The sequence below is a fragment of the Vidua macroura genome, chromosome 2 (genome assembly GCF_024509145.1).
Source record: "Vidua macroura isolate BioBank_ID:100142 chromosome 2, ASM2450914v1, whole genome shotgun sequence".
NCBI lineage: Eukaryota > Metazoa > Chordata > Aves > Passeriformes > Viduidae > Vidua > Vidua macroura.
This window is the reverse complement of record NC_071572.1, coordinates 3,156,373-3,175,052: the sequence shown is the minus strand read 5'-3', so window position 1 is coordinate 3,175,052 and position 18,680 is coordinate 3,156,373. Positions and strand designations below refer to the sequence as shown.

The 18,680-nt window shown below is 41.8% G+C and overlaps 1 protein-coding gene across 4 annotated transcripts in view; it reads left to right on the top strand.

Moving 5' to 3' along the window:
- The window catches only part of ERG (ETS transcription factor ERG), a 139,603-nt gene extending 121,849 nt beyond the window's left edge, over positions 1-17,754 (top strand). For 3 of the 4 annotated variants that reach the window (XM_053969919.1, XM_053969918.1, XM_053969921.1), the window contains 7 exons: positions 2,001-2,204; positions 3,088-3,168; positions 5,064-5,135; positions 10,902-10,970; positions 11,311-11,367; positions 12,949-12,996; positions 15,706-17,754. In XM_053969919.1, coding sequence (XP_053825894.1) covers positions 2,001-2,204; positions 3,088-3,168; positions 5,064-5,135; positions 10,902-10,970; positions 11,311-11,367; positions 12,949-12,996; positions 15,706-16,226 — 1,052 coding nt within the window. In that variant the 3' untranslated portion in view covers positions 16,227-17,754. The remainder of the gene's footprint in view (positions 1-2,000; positions 2,205-3,087; positions 3,169-5,063; positions 5,136-10,901; positions 10,971-11,310; positions 11,368-12,948; positions 12,997-15,705) is intronic. The other variant, XM_053969922.1, reaches the window with a different exon arrangement.
- Positions 17,755-18,680: the final 926 nt, after the last annotated feature.

The window sequence follows — 18,680 nt, the reverse complement described above, 5'->3', positions numbered from 1 at the left end:
CTCTGCCATGTTGCTTAATATTATTACAGTTTTTCAGTTGCTTGGACGTGCAAGAGTACTGACTGTGGCCAATTTTGCAAGCTGTGATTATTTCAGTTATTTGTCAAGAAAGGTGTGGACAAATCTGTTGCAGTGTCCTCTGCAATGGTATTGTCAATTCTGCTCTGGAGACAGGACAGTGATGCTCTGAATAATAAATGTCCTGCCAACACTGACATACAGAGCTTTTGAATGTTCCAAAACATTTCTCCTCCTGGTGTTTGGCACTTTTTTAAAAAAGACCTTTAGTAATTCTTAGCATGGCTAGCTCAGCAAGGGATTTTTTTTTTTATTTTGTGTAGTCCTGCAGGTGTTTTTGAGGTGGGTTTGAATGACTATCAAGGAGCAAGGTGGTCACAGCCTTGCCATTTTGAGGTCACTCGAAGAAATAAATGGGCAAAAATCAGCTGGTTTTGATTATTGCAAAGGCAGTGTGCAAGTCATGTCGCCAAGTTAGAAGTAAAATTCACATTTCCAGTTGTGGTAATTTTCTATTTATCATAACTAAGGAGCATTTAAAAATTACAGACATAATGAAAATATTTGGGTAAATTTCCTGGTGTTTGGTTGTTTACTTCAAAGAAAACTGAAGTTCTCAGAGTTCTTTGCTGTAGGTGTGGACTGTCTCATCCAGACCTAAGATTTATCACCAGACTTGTATCTCTCTAGATTCCTGCTTCTTTCATACCAGATGGAGGCATTATTTCAAGTGTTATTTGGTGGAATTCAGGAGGTCTCTACCTCTTTCAGACCAGCCTGAAAAAGAGTGAAAATAGAGGGAATGGCACTGAAGTTAAGCCATAGAAAAGCTATTTAGGCTGCCATTCATGTCCCAGATTTTCATGGGATGAGCCTGAGGAGCTAGTTGACCTCCACGTGCTCCATTCTCAGCCTTGAGGATATCACAAAATCACAGAGTCACTAAGATGACAAGGAAGAAAGTCTAGAAGAACTTTTTCCCCTTGGCTTTAATCTTTTCTCTGCTCAAAGTATCAATTCTTCATGGTATGAGCTGAGGGACCTTCATGTTGTTGTCTCCTTACTCAAAACAAGGAAAAATAGAATGGGAGGGAAATAGAAAATGAGGAGTTTAGAGGGAAAAAAAAAAAAAGCTTAAATTAATACTAAGGATTCATTAAAAAAACATTTTGCTAGAAATCTCAACTGTTTGGGGCTCTTTTTCCCCAGATGGTTTTGCCAATATTTCATGTAATGAGTACAAACTCATGCAGGTGTAGCAATGTACAACACAGCAGGCGGGGGAAAAAAAAAAAAGCAGAATATTTTAATATTCTAATATTATTAGCTAGAGACCCACTCTAGTTTGTGAATGAACTGCCTGAATCTGTGAGTGCTTATTTAGCCTGTACCCAAGAAAGATGCTACTAGACAACACAAGTGGAGATTTCACTTGAATAAAGGATTGAACAGAGAGTTTTGAAACTTGTTCGGCTCCAGCTTGCAGTGCTGTCAGTGGGCCAGAAACTCTGTTAGAAAGAGCTAAAAACAATGAGGCAGAAAAGCTGAGTGGGAGAAGGAGCTCACTCACAGAATCACAGAATTCCCAGAATCACTGGGTTGGAAGAGACCTCCAAGACCATCGAGTCCAACCCAGCCCCAACACCTCAACTCAACCCTGGCACCCAGTGCCACATCCAGGCTTTGTTAAACACACCAGGGATGGCGACTGCACCACCTCCCCGGGCAGCCACTCCACAACTTTATCACCCTTTCTGTAAAAAACTTTTTCCTGATATCCAACCTGTATTTCTCTTGTTGCAGCTCGAGGCTTTGTTGTTGACACTCAGAGCTCACAGCTCTCTAGAATTGTTCTCCCTTGCACTCAGCACACCAAATTAACTCCTCCAGCAGTCAGTAAAGGGGGGGATTACTTTGCACGGGTCCAGTGCCTCAGAATTCCCCTTCCCTGCCTGATTTTATGCTGTGTGTGGCCCCTGCAGACCCCACGCTGTGGAGCACTGACCACGTGCGCCAGTGGCTGGAGTGGGCGGTCAAGGAGTACGGGCTGCCGGACGTGGACATCCTGCTCTTCCAGAACATCGACGGCAAGGAGCTCTGCAAAATGACCAAGGATGACTTCCAGAGGCTCACCCCCAGCTACAATGCAGACATCCTCCTGTCACACCTACACTACCTCAGAGAGAGTAAGCCAGCCCTCCGTCGTGCCTGCAGCCAGTCCTGGATTTAGCGCTGCGAGTGATTGGGTTTGCAAATGTCTGTTGCAAGTGTTGCTGTTCCTAAGAGCCCAAATCCTGTTGAGTTTGATGGAAAGATTCCCATTAATTTCACTCGTGTTTATCAAAGAGAAGAATTAGTGACTCTTTCTAGGTATCCCTCTCAGAGAAAAATTGAGTTGAAGCTTATTGAGCAGGAAGAAAAATCACATGGGGTTCAGTGCTAATGTTTTTTCTGGTCACATACTCATTTCTTTCCATTTTAACTAAACGAGAGTGCAAACATTGATTCATAAAGTGAATTCCAGGCATGATTCTAAGGACTGGCAGCAGTTTGCTGCACTCTGGGTAGGACCGGGAAGATTCAACTGAATTGAATAAGAAAAAAATTCTGTAAATTATGGAAAAAAAGGAACAGTCCCTGAAGTCCAAATGCAAATGAACTGTAGTGCATGGCTAGAATTTCAGTGGGAAAAAAGGGACTAGGGATTACCTGGATTGAGGGCTTTCACCTAAGCTTGAGGAAAATTTAAAGTTTAAAGTTTAAAGAAGTTAAAATGAACATGGTTTTTAGAGAAAAAAACACCAAGCATTGCAACACCAGTGCGGTGCAGTCTCCTCCACACGCACACTGTCAATAACCAGCCAGAAATTTTGTGCATTCATAACAATAAATGATGATACTGGATAAATGAATGCCCTAATTTACCCTGTAGCCCACACACCTCCCTCCAAACTGCAGGCTGTTGATAGATTCGCATTCAGGCAATCCTGTCAGGGGAAAATATGGTTTAAAAAGATAATTCACGATTTTTTTTTACATTTTGGTGTTGCTTTTTGTTTTGTTTTGTAGCTCCTCTTCCACATTTGACTTCAGATGATGTTGATAAGGCCTTACAAAACTCTCCACGGTTAATGCATGCTAGAAACACAGGTAATGCTGGCACTGCTCCCACTGCTGTAGGTCATCTTCTAAAAGCACAGGATTCCTTTCCATGGGCTGTTTGCTAAAAAAAATGGAAGTGGTAAATCAGGAGGGAGGCAAGAGAATCCCCTCCCTGCTGTCTGTGTGTTTTCTGCACAGACACAGAGAGAAAAGGTGAGATCACACAGGGCCAGGTGGTGCAAAAATGGTGCAGAAATTTCTGGTGTCCTGCAAAAAGAATGGGGTCCCTGACACAGCATAAAACTGCAGGTTTGGGGCCTTTTATCTGAGGATTTTTATGGTCCTTCTGTCCATTCTGCTGTCAGATCTACTCCATGGATCCCTAGAAGCTTCTTGGAGCTCAAAAGTGCTTTGGGCTCTGGGGAATAGGGATGTCTCCCCTCCCATGAGCTAAATGTTGTGGAAATAAATAAAATTGCTCTTCAGGCAGTTAGCTCATCTCATTTTCTAGCTGCTGTGGGACTTGAGCTGGGAATTCCAGTAAATCTGATCTGAATTTAAAATTATTTTTGTTGATATTCACCCTTCTGTTAATTTGGCCCAGGAAAGCGTTGAGTGTAGGCTGGGGAATGACACATGCCTCATCTGTCTTTCAGGATGCATCTTAAAGTATTTATGAAAATAACTCAGAATCTGTTTTAACTTGCTGTAACAGTTGTGCAGCAGAGGCATGGAATTGTACGAATAATGTGGTTTATATCCCTACAAAAGATGTTTGGAATATTGCATGATCATGCCTGAGGGTGTTAGTTACCTACAGTGACCAGAAATAACAATTCTCTATGAGAAAGGAAAAAGATAATACAAAGGATAATGCAAAAGAAAAAGAAAACAAAACTTGGATAGCAATATTTCTTTCATATTTTATTTCGTTTTTCACTCTGAGTGAATTTCACAGCAAAATTCAGTGGATTAGAAGATCTCTCCCTGACATTAGAGGTTTGCCACTGGTCATAGTGGCAAACAAAGTCCTGCTGTGGGCTCTAGGCCTGCTGCAAACCCCACCAAAGGCAACAAAAAAAGTTTCCATTCACTTTGACGTGGTTTGGATAATATTTAAGTCCTTTTTAAAAATAGATGGACCTGATGGTCTTTTCCATGTCTGACTTTAGAGATTTTCACTTGCTAAGCAGCTTCCACTTGTAGATATCCAAGTGTTGTTCAGCAGTTCTGTGTGTTATCTTTTTCTCTATGTGTGCACTGACAATGATATTCTGAAATTCATTTCACCAAAATGAGATTATCTGTCATTGGGGAGTGTGAATAGTGTCGTGCTGATCATCAGCATATGGGAAATCACTTGTTCAATTTTCAGTGGGCCGCAAAAGAGTTAGAAAAAAAGTTCTTGAAATCAGCAGTAATTGACTTTTTTGATGTTCCTGGAGAGGGTCACGAGAAGTCCATTGGTGTAGTCAGAGCAATTTCAGTGCCTGAGAAAAGGGAGATTCCATTTCCTACATCAGGCTCAATACTTCTCATTTTTTTCACTCTGGGGAAGATTAATGAGATCTCCGAGGGTCTGACCCACAAGTCTCTGTTGAAAATATGAACCTTTCTGGGAAAGCACTAATGGAGGCAAAGAGGTTTCATTTCAGGGGATACAAAGCCACCTTCCCAGGTGGAGGTGGTTGTGGTAGAAGGGATTTCCTGAGCTTGACTGTCTCCTTCTTAAAACAGATTTTGCACAGACTTTTATCCAATAATTTGAATGGATTTACATAGATATAAAGATTATTGGAATGAACTTTTGTATATAACAGTCCAAAGGCAGAAATTAGTTATTCAGATTCTTCACTCATTCACTTTACAGGAGGGGAAAATATTGGTGGATTTAGGGACTGTGGAAATGAATTTAGGTGTTATGTCCTCTTCTTTCTCTTCAGGAGGTGCCACTTTTATTTTCCCAAACACATCAGTTTATCCAGAAGCAACACAAAGAATTGCAACCAGGCCAGGTATGAACAATGACCACTTTTTGTGTGCTGTGATCTTATTGATTTAATCTCTTGAAATATCTCATCCTTTTTCCCTTTTCATAAATATGAGGCTCTACTTTGAACACACACATTATATACTTGTGTCCCATATATATGTGTCTATATAATTGTGTAGAGTGAAATAATTAAGTAGAGTTTAATAAGTCCATTTCTTCCAAAAACCTCTGTCTTTGAAGCAATTGTATCAACTTTTTAGAGCAGCAGGGAGTCAGAAACCTGAGCTCTGTTCACTGCTTCTGTTGCACTATCCCAGCACAGTCACTTGTCAATGCCCTTCAGTTCTCTGTTTGAAAAATGAGGCTAAAATTCCCTTTTATTTGAAGTCTATTGTGGAAAAATACTCTAAAAATACTCTAAATACTCTAATATATGCTTCTCCTGCTGTCTATATTTTATTTATGTTTGAGGCAAGCAGAACCCACAGCAGTCTGATTATGAGTTTAAGAGTCTTAAGTAAAATCAAAACATAAGGAAGTTCTTAATGCTCAAAATTTTGAAACGTGTGAAAGTTTTGTGGATGTGCTGATTTGTGAAAGGCTGATGGGAATAATTAAAGAAGGTGAGGACGTGGCTGTGGAGCCAAAGATTTTGTTTTTATCACCCTTCACCACAAAAAAATGCTGGAAAAATGCCTAATCTGGACATTTGCTTTTCCAATAATGAGTGCAGAGTACTAAGGGACATCAAGAGGAGTTGCAGCAAATACTGAATTTAAAGGAAATCCATTACTGAGCCAGAGGCAAAACTCCAAGTGCTCAGAAGAGACATGCACTGGAATTGTCTGAGCTCTGGTGAAAAGAGATATTGGCACATTAAAAGGAGTTTGAACAGGAATTATTTTATTTGTGCTCTAGGGTAGAGTGCAGGAGGGTACATACAGATATTATTTTATATAGCCTTGTGTACGTGTATGCATGTCTGTAGATTTGGTAATTGATAATTAGAAAAGAGAGAAAAGGAAACAACTACCAGGCCATTACATCAACAAATCCAACTTGTTTGAATCCATGGAAATCAAACTCTGATAGAATTGTTTGTTTATATTAATGGCTAAAAAGGGAACTGCTGATCCAGTGCATACATTCGGCTTTCATAAGGCGTTCACCAAAACACTCCACAACTATTTACAGTAGAAATTAAATCAGTGTATCATAAGAAACAAATTAAGAACTGGCTAATTATCCTGTCATCAGCAATGGACATGTTAAGTTAAGTTGGGATTGTTCAGCCTGGGGAAGAGAAGCTTTGGGGTGATGGAATTGTGGCCTGAAAGAGCCACAGGAAACATGGAGAGAGACAATTTCCAGGGAATGGAGGGACAGGACACAGGGAATGGCTTCAAACTGAAAAATTCCAAGTTTAAGTGGGATATTGGGAAAAAAATCCTTCCCTAGGAGGGTGGGCAGGCCCTGGCACAGGGTGCCCAGAGCAGCTGGGGCTGCCCCTGGATCCCTGGCAGTGCCCAAGGCCAGGTTGGACACTGGGGCTGGAGCAGCCTGGGACAGTGGGAGGTGTCCATGCCATGGCAGGGGTGGAACAGGATGATCTTTAATGTCCCTTCCAACCCAACCCATTCCATGATTCTGTGATTTTGTTGTTACTTAAACCCAGAGGTTCCTGTGCAGGATTCCTGTCCAGGTACCCAGGAAGTTAATTAGGGAGAAACAACTTGGCAATCTATTAACAGCTGAAAACACAAGTTGATAAATGCAGCACAAGGCACAAGTTATTTGCATATCTTACTGATGCCAAATTAGCCCCCTTCACTCATGAAGGAACAACTCAACACAGTCATCTTTATTTATGGCACAGTGACAGCCACTGCTCTGCTCGTGGGCCAAAGTGAAAGATGTGAACAAATAAAGAACCACGGTGGAGAATCCCATGGGAAATTTGGCTGTGCCACTGAACACCCCAGCAGTGTGGCCTTGCATGGGAAGCTGTGTCAATCATCCCTTATCAAAAAGGCTCTTTGCAGAGTTTGGAGGTGCTTAGAAACGCCTGGGAAAGCCATGGGAGTATGGAAAAAATCTTTGGAGCATGTTGAGAGATACAGAAGTTTGAAATTGTTCAAATCACAGTCTGGGGTTGTGGAAACGTGATATAATTATCAAAATAAAGAGAGTGACAGAGCACCTGCTTAGTGTCAGTATAAGAAGCAGAGATATTCCAAATAAGTTAAACATTTTCATGGAGCATTAAAGCAGACTGGGGCACCCAGGAGCTCTCAGGGACACTGGGGAATGTCAGCACAAATAGGGATGAGAAAACAAAGCAGAACTATGGAAACAATCACCAAACATAAGTTCAGAGGCCCCAGACTCTCAGTAATTCCCAGCAGTAGAGAACGTGTAACATAAGACCAGAGGAACCTGGTGTCCTGCAGGAAAAGCTATGCCAATGGAGAGGATTTCAGGCAAAGGCTGGAATGAGTCTGTTTTCCTCTGGTCTTGAATGAAAATTGGGATTTTTTTGTTCCTGACAAGGTCTATGATACCCATATTTGTTTCATCCTATATGTGATGGAAAAATGAAATGTAAATTTTCTCTAGAGGAAAACATCTTAAACCACATATCAGACATGGTGAGCTCCTTCATTTCAGCATTTTTATCTAACTCACATTTGAAATGACACGTAACAAAATGCTTTGTGTCAGCATCTTTCTGCATTCACACAATTACTTGTGGAACTGCAGTTTAGTTTTAGGGTATCTCTGTTCTTCTGTGCAGAACTAAAGATTTTCTTCAAAGAACTGTAGTGATTTTGGAAGTATTGTTTTATTTTATCTTTTACAATTGAAAGTTGACGGACGTCTTCGAAGTCAGAATTTTTATTCAGAGAAAAAGGGGGTTTTGCAGAAATTCAGTTTTCTTTCAGGAAACTGTTTTGTTGGCGTATTCTGTGGTTTTCCTTTGAGTTAAATGTCACATTTCAACCAGGCTGCAAAGAAGCTTTCCCATAACAAAGCACTGTTCATGTGAGAGCAAAAGCAGACCCTGGGGACAGCCACTTGATGACATGAAAAAGGTCAAAAATGAGGAGCAGGGGGAATAAATAACGTTCAGTGGGAATCAGCCAAATCCTAGGGTGCAGTTCTGGAGAGAGTAATTAAGCACTGCCATTGTTAAGGCACTACAATAGAAAATGGGAAATGAGCAGGGCTTGCAGTGCAAGGGAGGATTTCTCCAGTCACCTTTACAACAGAACATGGGGTTTCAGTGACAATGAGGCTCTCAGGAGCTCTGGGACACCTGGTTGGGGTTTGTCTCACCAAACAGGAGCATTCCCATCAGGGATCTGTCCCAGATGAGGATATGTTGTGCTGATGTCTCATGGACAAGAACAGATCTGCTTATCTGCAATAACAATGTGTTTATCAAGGCACCATGCTGAACCAAGCATGAAGCTGGAGCTTTGCTCTATTTCCAGAAAAGCTGATAATGTGATTTTTCTTTTCATGGAGAGGGTGTAGTCAAAAGATCATCTTGAGATGTGATGAGTTAAAAGGAAAGACACTTTTCTCACAGTACTGAATTTGTACCAAGTACGTTTCAAGTGCCACCAAATACAAGCACACACAGCATCTCCAGTGCTCTCAGGACACAGGTGTCTGATGATTTGGAGATCCAAAAATAGGAGAAAAAAAGGGAAAGGAGAGGAGAGGAGAGGAGAGGAGAGGAGAGGAGAGGAGAGGAGAGGAGAGGAGAGGAGAGGAGAGGAGAGGAGAGGAGAGGAGAGGAGAGGAGAGGAGAGGAGAGGAGAGGAGAGGAGAGGAGAGGAGAGGAGAGGAGAGGAGAGGAGAGGAGAGGAGAGGAGAGGAGAGGAGAGGAGAGGAGAGGAGAGGAGAGGAGAGGAGAGGAGAGGAGAGGAGAGGAGAGGAGAGGAGAGAGGAGAAAGGAAGAAAGAAGAAAGGAGAAAGAAAAGGGGAGAAGGGAGAAGGCGGAAGGGAAAGGAAAGGAAAGAAAAAGAAAAGAAAGAAAAGAAAGGAAAGAAAGGAAAGAAAGGAAGAAAGAAGTGAAGGAAGAAAGAGAGAGAGAAAGAGAAAGAAAAGAAAGAAGGAAAGAAAGAAAGAAGGAAAGAAAGAAAGGAAGAAGGAAAGAAAGGAAAGAAAGGAAAGAAAGGAAAGAAAGGAAAGGAAGGAAGGAAGGAAGGAAGGAAGGAAGGAAGGAAGGAAGGAAGGAAGGAAGGAAGGAAGGAAGGAAGGAAGGAAGGAAGGAAGGAAGGAAAGAAAAGAAAAGAAAAGAAAAGAAAAGAAAAGAAAAGAAAAGAAAAGAAAAGAAAAGAAAAGAAAAGAAAAGAAAAGAAAAGAAAAGAAAAGAAAAGAAAAGAAAAGAAAAGAAAAGAAAAGAAAAGAAAAGAAAAGAAAAGAAAAGAAAAGAAAAGAAAAGAAAAGAAAAGAAAAGAAAAGAAAAGAAAAGAAAAGAAAAGAAAAGAAAAGAAAAGAAAAGAAAAGAAAAGGGTGGAGTTTGGAATTGACAATGCCTTTCTGGCCAGGACATCTTGCAGGTCACAATGATTCATGTTCTGCTCAATTATGAGCCCTTGTAAAATTCACATTATTTTCTCTGAAGCTGTGGAATAGTTCTCAAGAAATCAGGGATAGAAAGTTATTCATTATGAAAATGCCGTACAAAAATCAGTTGCAAACCTCAGCAAAAGCAAAGGTTTTGAAGTGTAGGATTCTAAGAGGTGGCAGAGCTGGCAGTGCCAAACAGACTAAATAAATTAAAGGCAATTTGGTTGTGCATTTTACATTACACTTTATTTCCATGCAATTCTGCTTCTCCCAGGGCTTGGAAATGGGCAGATACATCTGCCTTGTACAGAGCCAAGCTGGGGCTGTTCCTTTGCTTTCTGTTTTCATTTCCAAACATGAATTCTGAAATAAAGCACAAGCAGTGTTGAGAGTCAAGACATCTGCACCAACTTAGTTCCACCAGGTGGGCACTGCTACCTTCCTGAGGCCCTGGAAGTTACAGAAGTCTCTGATTTTGGCAGTAATTTTAGTTAATGTGTTAAAGTCAGCCGTGGAAAAGCACAGGAAACTGCCAAAGATTTCTAAGAGTAAACCAAACATTTGAATTTACTACATTTGCTTTATGAAGAAAGCTTTTATGGTTTCATTTTTTTATTTTTTAATATGCTAAAGCACTGAAATAAAATAGAAGTAACGAGTAAATGAAAGAAAGGGAAATGAAAATTTAGATGCCTAAATTTAAGGAGCTTGTCCCAAGAAGCAGAAAGGAATAAATCAACTAAAGCCTGTCTTTTTAAAAGGAAACACTGTTAGATGCTGAATCTGGGAGGGTTTGTGCATAAAATGAGCTCCTGGGGGACTTTTCCTGCAAGATTCTAGCACAGATTATTCATGATGCCAGTGTGTGCCATTCTTTGGTGGGCTGGGCTGAGGAAGGGGACTAAAGGGAGTCCCCTGAACCTTTGGAAGTGATGAGCTCTGTATTGTCTCTGAAAATTCTTTGCACCACCTATTTCAGTGCAGCTCAGACTTCTGACAACAACAGGCACTTCTGCAGAGCAGTGCAGAGCTCAACTGTTGTTTTTACTGTTGTTTTTGGAGACAATAAAGATGATAAAGGTTTTAACACAGAATTCCCTGCCTGTTTCAGTGATTTTCCAAATCCTGAGTCCCCTCAAACATGCCCTTTTTGGACATAACCACTTTAGGCCATGTGTGCATGGATAAATGTCTTTTTCCTTCACAGATTTGCCTTATGAGCAAGCCAGGAGATCAGCATGGACGAGTCACAGCCACCCCAGCCCTCAGTCAAAAGGTAAAAGCATCTGCACAGCTGGGGAAGCATGGATTAGGCTCCAAAGGGAATTACAGGAGCTCTGGAGGGGTTTTATCTGTGCATTTTTGGAAAGCCAATTGTATAGGCAATTCTGGGAGGTGTCACTGGGCAGCCACGTCCTTCCTTAAACTCAAACTTCATCAAATCCATCACCACAGAGCCTTAAAAAGCTTTTTATGAGCTTTAAATCCTGTTGTGTCCATCCTGGAGCCGAGGGCAGCAGGACATCCAGGCCTGGGGAGCTCTCATAGGTTTGGTGAGCAACATCCTACTGGAAAAATAACTACATGGGTTTTGTTTTTTTTTTTTCTATTTTCAGCTACTCAGCCATCATCCTCAACAGTTCCCAAAACAGAAGACCAGCGTCCTCAGTTAGGTGGGTGTAATTTGGTTTGAATTCTGCCTGGGTTTGTTGAATATGATGAGAAGGGCCCCCAAACTGCACAATCTGGGTCAGACCACACCAGCTGGAGACCACCAAAACCCCAGATGTGAATGGGGTTTGCTCTGCAGCTGGATTTGGGATGAGTGTAATGTTTAAAGGCAGTAGCAACCTTCCAGAATAAAAATACTATTAAAACAATCCATCTACAGTTTGAGTATGAAGGTGGAAGGTAGAGATGTCAAAAGACCCCAGTAGCTGAGATGCCAGCAGCTGGAAAATGTGCATGAGCCAAAAGAAAAAAAAAAAATAAAAAGGGGAGTGGATTACAGCTTACAGAAACCCATCTGAATTTGGCTCCTGAAACACAACAGGAATGTTAGATTATCAGTCTGTTGGTAAACTGAGGAGAAAGCAGAAGTTAATGGGTTTGTAGAGTAGTGGTTTAGCAAAATGGGTGCCTGTTGTGTTTTCAGAGCAGCAAATCTGTGGGGTGGGACCTAATCCCTTATTGCAAATTCAGCTGTATTGTGGACAGGTAGCTGGAGAGCACTCCAAAGGTCCTGAGTCACTCATGGCTTTTGTTAACAGCAAAAGGTTAGAAGGAGGAAATAAAAGAGATTTAGGGGATATTCTTAGCTCAGAAGACTCTGAGCCAGTTTTTATCACATGGATTTTAAATCATTATTTTGGTTTTTGTTAGAGCTAAACAAGACTGTGCATGACTAGGTCTCATTAACTCATGCACAGACTGCCTGGGAAGTATTACACTGAATTTTGCCCAAACAGTGTTTTATCTAATTTGGCCTTCCATCCACGAGAATCTTTGTAGAAATATACCAATGATTTATCTAAGTCCTGAGGACCTTTTAATGGCTGTGTGTGAGCTGCACAGACTATTAAAATGTGTAAGGAATGTAACCTGATTGTCTTCTTGGCTGTAAAAGCCACAGGGTCACTCAGTGCTTGCAGCCCATCGCTTTGGCTTTAGTCGTGCTGTCACAGCCCTCCCTTTTTCCCTGTTGGACTTCAGGCCAAAGTTTTCATTTCCAGAAGGAAATACTGAGATGCTTCAGGCATTGTAAGGCTGACAGAGACTCTTCTGAAAACACCAGTTGCAGGGTTAATCCATGGGATCCCTCACTGGAGTCCAGTGACAAAAGAGAATCACAGATTCCCTGAGGCTGGAAAAGACCTCCAAGGTCATTGAGTCCAACCTGTGACCCATCCCCACCTTGCTCCCAGCCCAGAGCACTGAGTGCTATGTCCAGGGCTTCCTTGGACACTTCCAGGGATAGGGATTCCACCACCAGAATGCCTCATAACAAAGCTTACATTCTGAATATATGCATCTGCACATTATTACAGTACAAAAAGCAAATGTATTTCTTTGCACACAGAGTTTGAAAATAAAACATGCAAATACTGCCATGCAGAGGGAGAAATTGGCTCAGGTGTTGGACCTGCTGTCCCATCAGGCGGTGCACGCTGCCTCTTACAAGGTTCAGAAATGGCACCTAAAATATTTGACAATGCTGTTGCATGATTTTAAATCTTTCTTTCACAAATTCGTAGATCCGTATCAGATTCTTGGACCGACCAGCAGCCGACTCGCAAATCCAGGTGAGAAGGGATTTTGCTGATTTAGGAAGCTTTCCTTTCTTTCACTGCTGGTGTTCCCACTTCAGCTCTAAGACCAGACCTGGAAGGGGATGTCCCTGATTTTCCCACTCCTCAGGGGGAGCTGATGATATTCAGTGTGCTGCAGAATTTCTGAATTACACAAGGGTGGGACTGAGGAATTTAGAATCATTACGTTTGGAAAGGACCTCCAAAGAGTCCAACCTTTGAAACTGGAGTTCACTTCAGTTTTCTGAACATCAGGATTTGGTTAAGGGGTGTAAGAGACCCCATCTGGTCTCCAGTTACCCTTCCAGAAGGGTAAAAATCTCTTCACCAGTCTCCATCAGCTGTGTCTCTGATTCTGTTAATCCACAACACAATGTCATACTGGCCTTGATGAATACAAAATTTTGGGATGAAATGTATAGGAAAAAGAAAAGAAAGAACAGGAAAGTATAATCTATTTGCAAATAATAACTGGGTTAAACACTTCAAAAGTGTTCTCCCACCTCAAGAAGGCAATGGGGTGCATTATGGATAGGGATGTGTAGCTTAGAACACAATCACAGACTTACAGAATCCCTCAGGCTGGAAAGCACCTCAAGGATCATGGAGTGCAACCTTGGACCAGCCTGTTTTTGCTAAAGACAAGGGATCTTCTGGGTGATTTAGTAGCTCTGCTTGGGAATTGTGCAGATTTCACTGCTCCAAGTCTGCAGGACATGCTGTGGCTGTACAGCAGCATGATCAACAGCACAGCCCACCACAATGGACTGACACTGTGTGTTCCACTTGTGTTCCTTGCCTGGACAGTCCCAGGGCACGACATTCCTTGTTCCACACAGATCTCCTCAGCCTTCAGTGACAATGGTTCTTTTTACAAGAATCTTACAGCTTTTCAAGGCCTGAAATTGCCAAAATGCTGATCAGTTTGCTTTCTCCCAAGTGACATCGAGCACAGTTCTAGATTAGCTGACTCTCTGAACAGTTTTGTGTGGCAGAGGAAAGTAATTAAGTAAGTGTTAAGAATAGGATTTTCCAAATGGCCTGAGGTGGTGGAGATTTCCAGGCAACGCTGGTCTTGACTGGAAGTGGGGCCTACATCCCTTCAATTTGGTCATAAATCACGGCTTGCCAAATTTTATCAAGTGTCCATTTGGTTGACTTTCATTACTGTGAATGACATTAACACAATCTGGATTGGGATGATTTTTTAACATTTGGGTATGGAATTCCTCCACTCCATCATTCCTGTGCTTTAACATGTTTTGTGTGTTTATAAATCGGTGGAATTACTCTCTCATTAAAAGGAAATTGACAGCAACCATTTATTTTCATAGGACTATATATTACATTTGGAAGGCAAGTGTTTATGTTAGAACATATGTTGGATTGCTTATTCAAAAATTTGTGTTTTGTCCAGTGCTGAACTGTTTATTGATTTTCAAAGCCTAATCCTCTTGTTATGTTTCGTGTATTAAAACTTGCATGCCTTGCTCATACCATGGATTCTTTTGTTTGTTTGTTTATTTAATGCATGTTAATGGAACAGAAGAAATTCATTAAGGCCAGTTTGGATAAATACAATTTAAATGAATATGATGGGTTTCAGTTGCACTGAAGTAGAAACTGCTAATGGGTTTCAGATGCTGTTCTAGCTGGATATTGTAATTGCTACTATAAGCTTTCTAAAGAAAAGCTTGTTTATTATACCCACATAGCTGGTTTGGATAAGAAAAAAAAAAAAAAAAGAAACCCAACCGATTCCTGGTCAGAAACATAGTTCAGAGTTAGCACATCCAGGCTGGTTGGCAAATTCTGCTGACACTGTGCTTGTGAAACAGATTGCATCGCAAGCTGCTTCAGCTGCATTTTGCATCATTTCAGTGTTGCTTTGTTAAGAAATGCTAAGCTTCTAACATGACTATCAGTGGCAAGGCCCTTTGAAATCTACTTCCACTTGTCTAAAATGGACAAATTTTGTTGCCCTACCTCACTTTTGCAAAGTTTACAGCAGACTATTTTCTTTTTGCGGTGGAATTGGCAGAGAGTGAGAAAAATACAACAGCAACATTTTATGTCTTAATGTAAAATAGTTATTTAAACTCATTTGAAGCAGAATGATGACAAGGATGTATTTTATGGACCTTTTCACTGTTCCTGCAGTTGTTTTGCCCTCTGGTTGTATGCAGTGTAACAGCAAGCTAATAAGTTTCCGTTGTGCATTTCCCCAAACGCTGCAAAGGGATGATATGGTTTGGCAGGGGCCCAGCTTGCTCTAAACTTCTCCATTTAGTGTGGGCTCATTCCATAGCAGGGAACATTTAGTTGCAACATAATGCTGTGAGAACAAGCAGAGTGTTACGCAAGTGAAAGCTGTTTGTGCTGAACTTTAGAGATTAGTTTCCTAAATGAGCGCTGTATTATTTCCCCATCAATTGTCTGCGCTGAATGACATTAGGTAACAATTAAATCTCCATGGAATGGCATTCTGCCACTCACATGAGGGAAAACATGACACATTACAATTATCCCTGCTCTTTAGGGTTTCTTGAGACAGTCCTGGGAGAACGGGGACTGGCTAATAGAAAGAATTAGGAGCCAACATCACAACATTTCCTAATGGGCTCCTCGGGGACAGCCTGCAGAATTGACGCCTTGACATTATTAATGCCAGCCCTGACATTCCCGCTTTGTTCCTCCCCGCAGGGAGCGGGCAGATCCAGCTGTGGCAGTTCCTGCTGGAGCTGCTGTCGGACAGCTCCAACTCCAACTGCATCACCTGGGAGGGCACCAACGGCGAGTTCAAGATGACGGACCCCGACGAGGTGGCGCGGCGCTGGGGCGAGCGGAAGAGCAAGCCCAACATGAACTACGACAAGCTGAGCCGCGCCCTGCGCTACTACTACGACAAGAACATCATGACCAAGGTGCACGGCAAGCGCTACGCCTACAAATTCGACTTCCACGGCATCGCCCAGGCGCTGCAGCCTCACCCCCCGGAGTCGTCCATGTACAAATACCCGTCGGACCTGCCCTACATGAGCTCGTACCACGCGCACCCGCAGAAGATGAACTTTGTGGCTCCCCACCCCCCTGCCTTGCCCGTGACATCCTCCAGCTTTTTTGCTGCCCCCAATCCGTACTGGAATTCGCCCACTGGAGGGATCTACCCCAACACCAGGCTGCCAGCTGCTCATATGCCTTCTCACCTTGGCACCTACTACTAAGTGGGGTGGGGGAAATAAGCGCCAGGCAAAGCAAAGACGCTTCTCACTGGGATTCGGTCCCTGGGGAGTCACAATGAACTCTGTTGGAGTACTCGAATTCAAAGTGCCTAAAGGGACAAGTGAAGGTTTGGCTGGGAGAAAAAAAAAAAAAAAAAACACCCAAAACCACGTTAAAAATAGGTGTCAAAAAGACTTTTTGTAGTAGGGATTTAAAGGAAATATCCAAGAAGTATTAAGATACTAAAATGTAATGTATATGGGCATCGACTCTGTGGACCAAACAACAATAGACTATGTAGGTAGAAGCATGAAATGATAAAGAAAACCTACGGAAGCTGGTGGTCTTAAAAAGTTGATAAGCTTGTGTGTAAAGTTTGATATCATGCTAGTGCAAAACTGGGACTATACTACAGCAATATAAGGATAAGTCTATAGTGACCTAACATACAGTATATGGATCATTACAAAAGAGAGGGAAAAGGGAAAAAAAAAAAGGAAAAAAAAGCCTATCTGTATTTAAAAAACAGGAACATATCAGCAGAAGAGACTGGTTAGTGTGGAAGCTGATTTGGAATAGAACAGCAGCGTTGTAGTTAAAAGTCACACGAGATCCATTCATCAGAGCGAATCAGCCACTCAAACTGTGAAGACAACCCAAACTTTCAGATTCCTTGACAGTTTTACAGGAACCCTGAGCCAAACGTGGGAAATGAGAATGTGCTGGAGGGCAAGTGTATGATTGTAGATCAGAGGCCTGCACCTGACAGAGGAAGCAGGAAGGAGAAAGAGGAGGATGAAGGTGGTGAGAAGGGGAGGAAAGAAACTTCTTGACCAGTAGAGACTGAAAAGACTGAAAACTTTGTAGTGTTGGGACTATGAAGAAACACTTGTTTGGACTTGTGAAACATATTGCTCAGTATTATACCATTCCCAGTATTTCAGGAGGAACAGACTTGATTCAGTAGTAATAAAAAGTGGGAAAAGGGAAAAGCAGAAGGAGCGAGAAATCAAAATATGCATCTCTCTTTTTTTTTTTTTTTTTAGGAAAAAAAAAAAAAGGCAAAACTGGAATTGTGTCTGATATTTAAAAGTTACCAGTTAGAACCTCATCATTACTAAGGGAGTTTGTTTTCTATTGGTTAGAGCAAGAGACAACCCCTGACTTCCAGAATCAGAAATCACCTGAGTATTTTTGTTAGGCGGGCGCCAGTTTTTCTTACCGAGTCGCGAACGCTGTGCGTTTGTCAGAATGAAGTATACAAGTTCAATGTTATTTTTTTTTTCCTTTTTATATAATTATTATATAACTTATGCATTTATACACTACGAGTTGATCTCGGCCAACCAAAGACACACACACACACACACAAAAACAAACAAAAAAAAAGGGACAATCCAAAAAAACTATTGTGGCCTTGAATTTTAACTCTGTATGCTTAATGTTTACATTATGAACATATTAGTCCTTAGATTGCAGAATGTATGTAATAAAATAAGCTTGGCCTAGCATGGCAATTTCAGATTGACACTGTGGTTTGCATTTGTGTTTGCATTTTTTGTGTGTGGCACCCGTGCCAGATCTGCTACTCACCAGGTTAAAACAGGCCAGGATTTTTGGGCTGTGAAAATGTAGGAGCAAACAGCCTAAGTTTAAAGTGCACAGGTGCTGTGTATCTTCTTTTCCAGACAGTTCTGCTGAAACACTTCCAGCCCTTCTTCAACAATGCCTTGCCATCCCTGTGCTGAGCTTCTCTGGCCCAGAGATTGCAACCATCCCAAATTAATTCATCGACAGCTCCACGCCCAAGGCTGGAAATGAAGCCTAAGGGAGGCCTCTAAGGAAGAGTATTCATGCTCAGAAATTATCTTTTGTTGAAGTTATGCTGCAGAATCTCAGCCTGAGATGTACCTTCCTCCTGAATCATGTGTTGAATTGCTTTGCCCCCTTGCCCTTAATGCATTCTGTATCATTATTAGTAAATAAAGTGAATAATGAATAATTTCCATTATTCCCCACTTCAGAATGGAGTGTATGGCAGCCTTGTTCATTTGTCACCGCAGCCCATCCTGGCTGTTTACAAAGGCCAGGGTTTTTTATTTTTCTCTTCTAGCTTTAGAGGCTTCCCACTCTGTACCCTGGGCCCCAAAACTGCATCTGGTGACTACTGGCATAAATCCATTCTTTCCCAACACCATCTGAAAAACTGGTCTGGAAAATCATCCCTGACATTTATGAGTGGCTCTCCACAGTGTTTGCTGCAGGAATCCCAGACAGCTCAGCCCTCTGTATCCCTCCTTTTTGCTGTTCTTTTGTGTCCTTTTTCCCAGACAAAATGGGTGTGGTTTCAGGTTTTATAGGAAATCATCTGCATATCCATTTTTTGGGGAGCAATGGGACCCAACTCACCAGGCTTCGCATTAGGAGTGTTTTGGTGGCAGTTTATAAGCACAGGA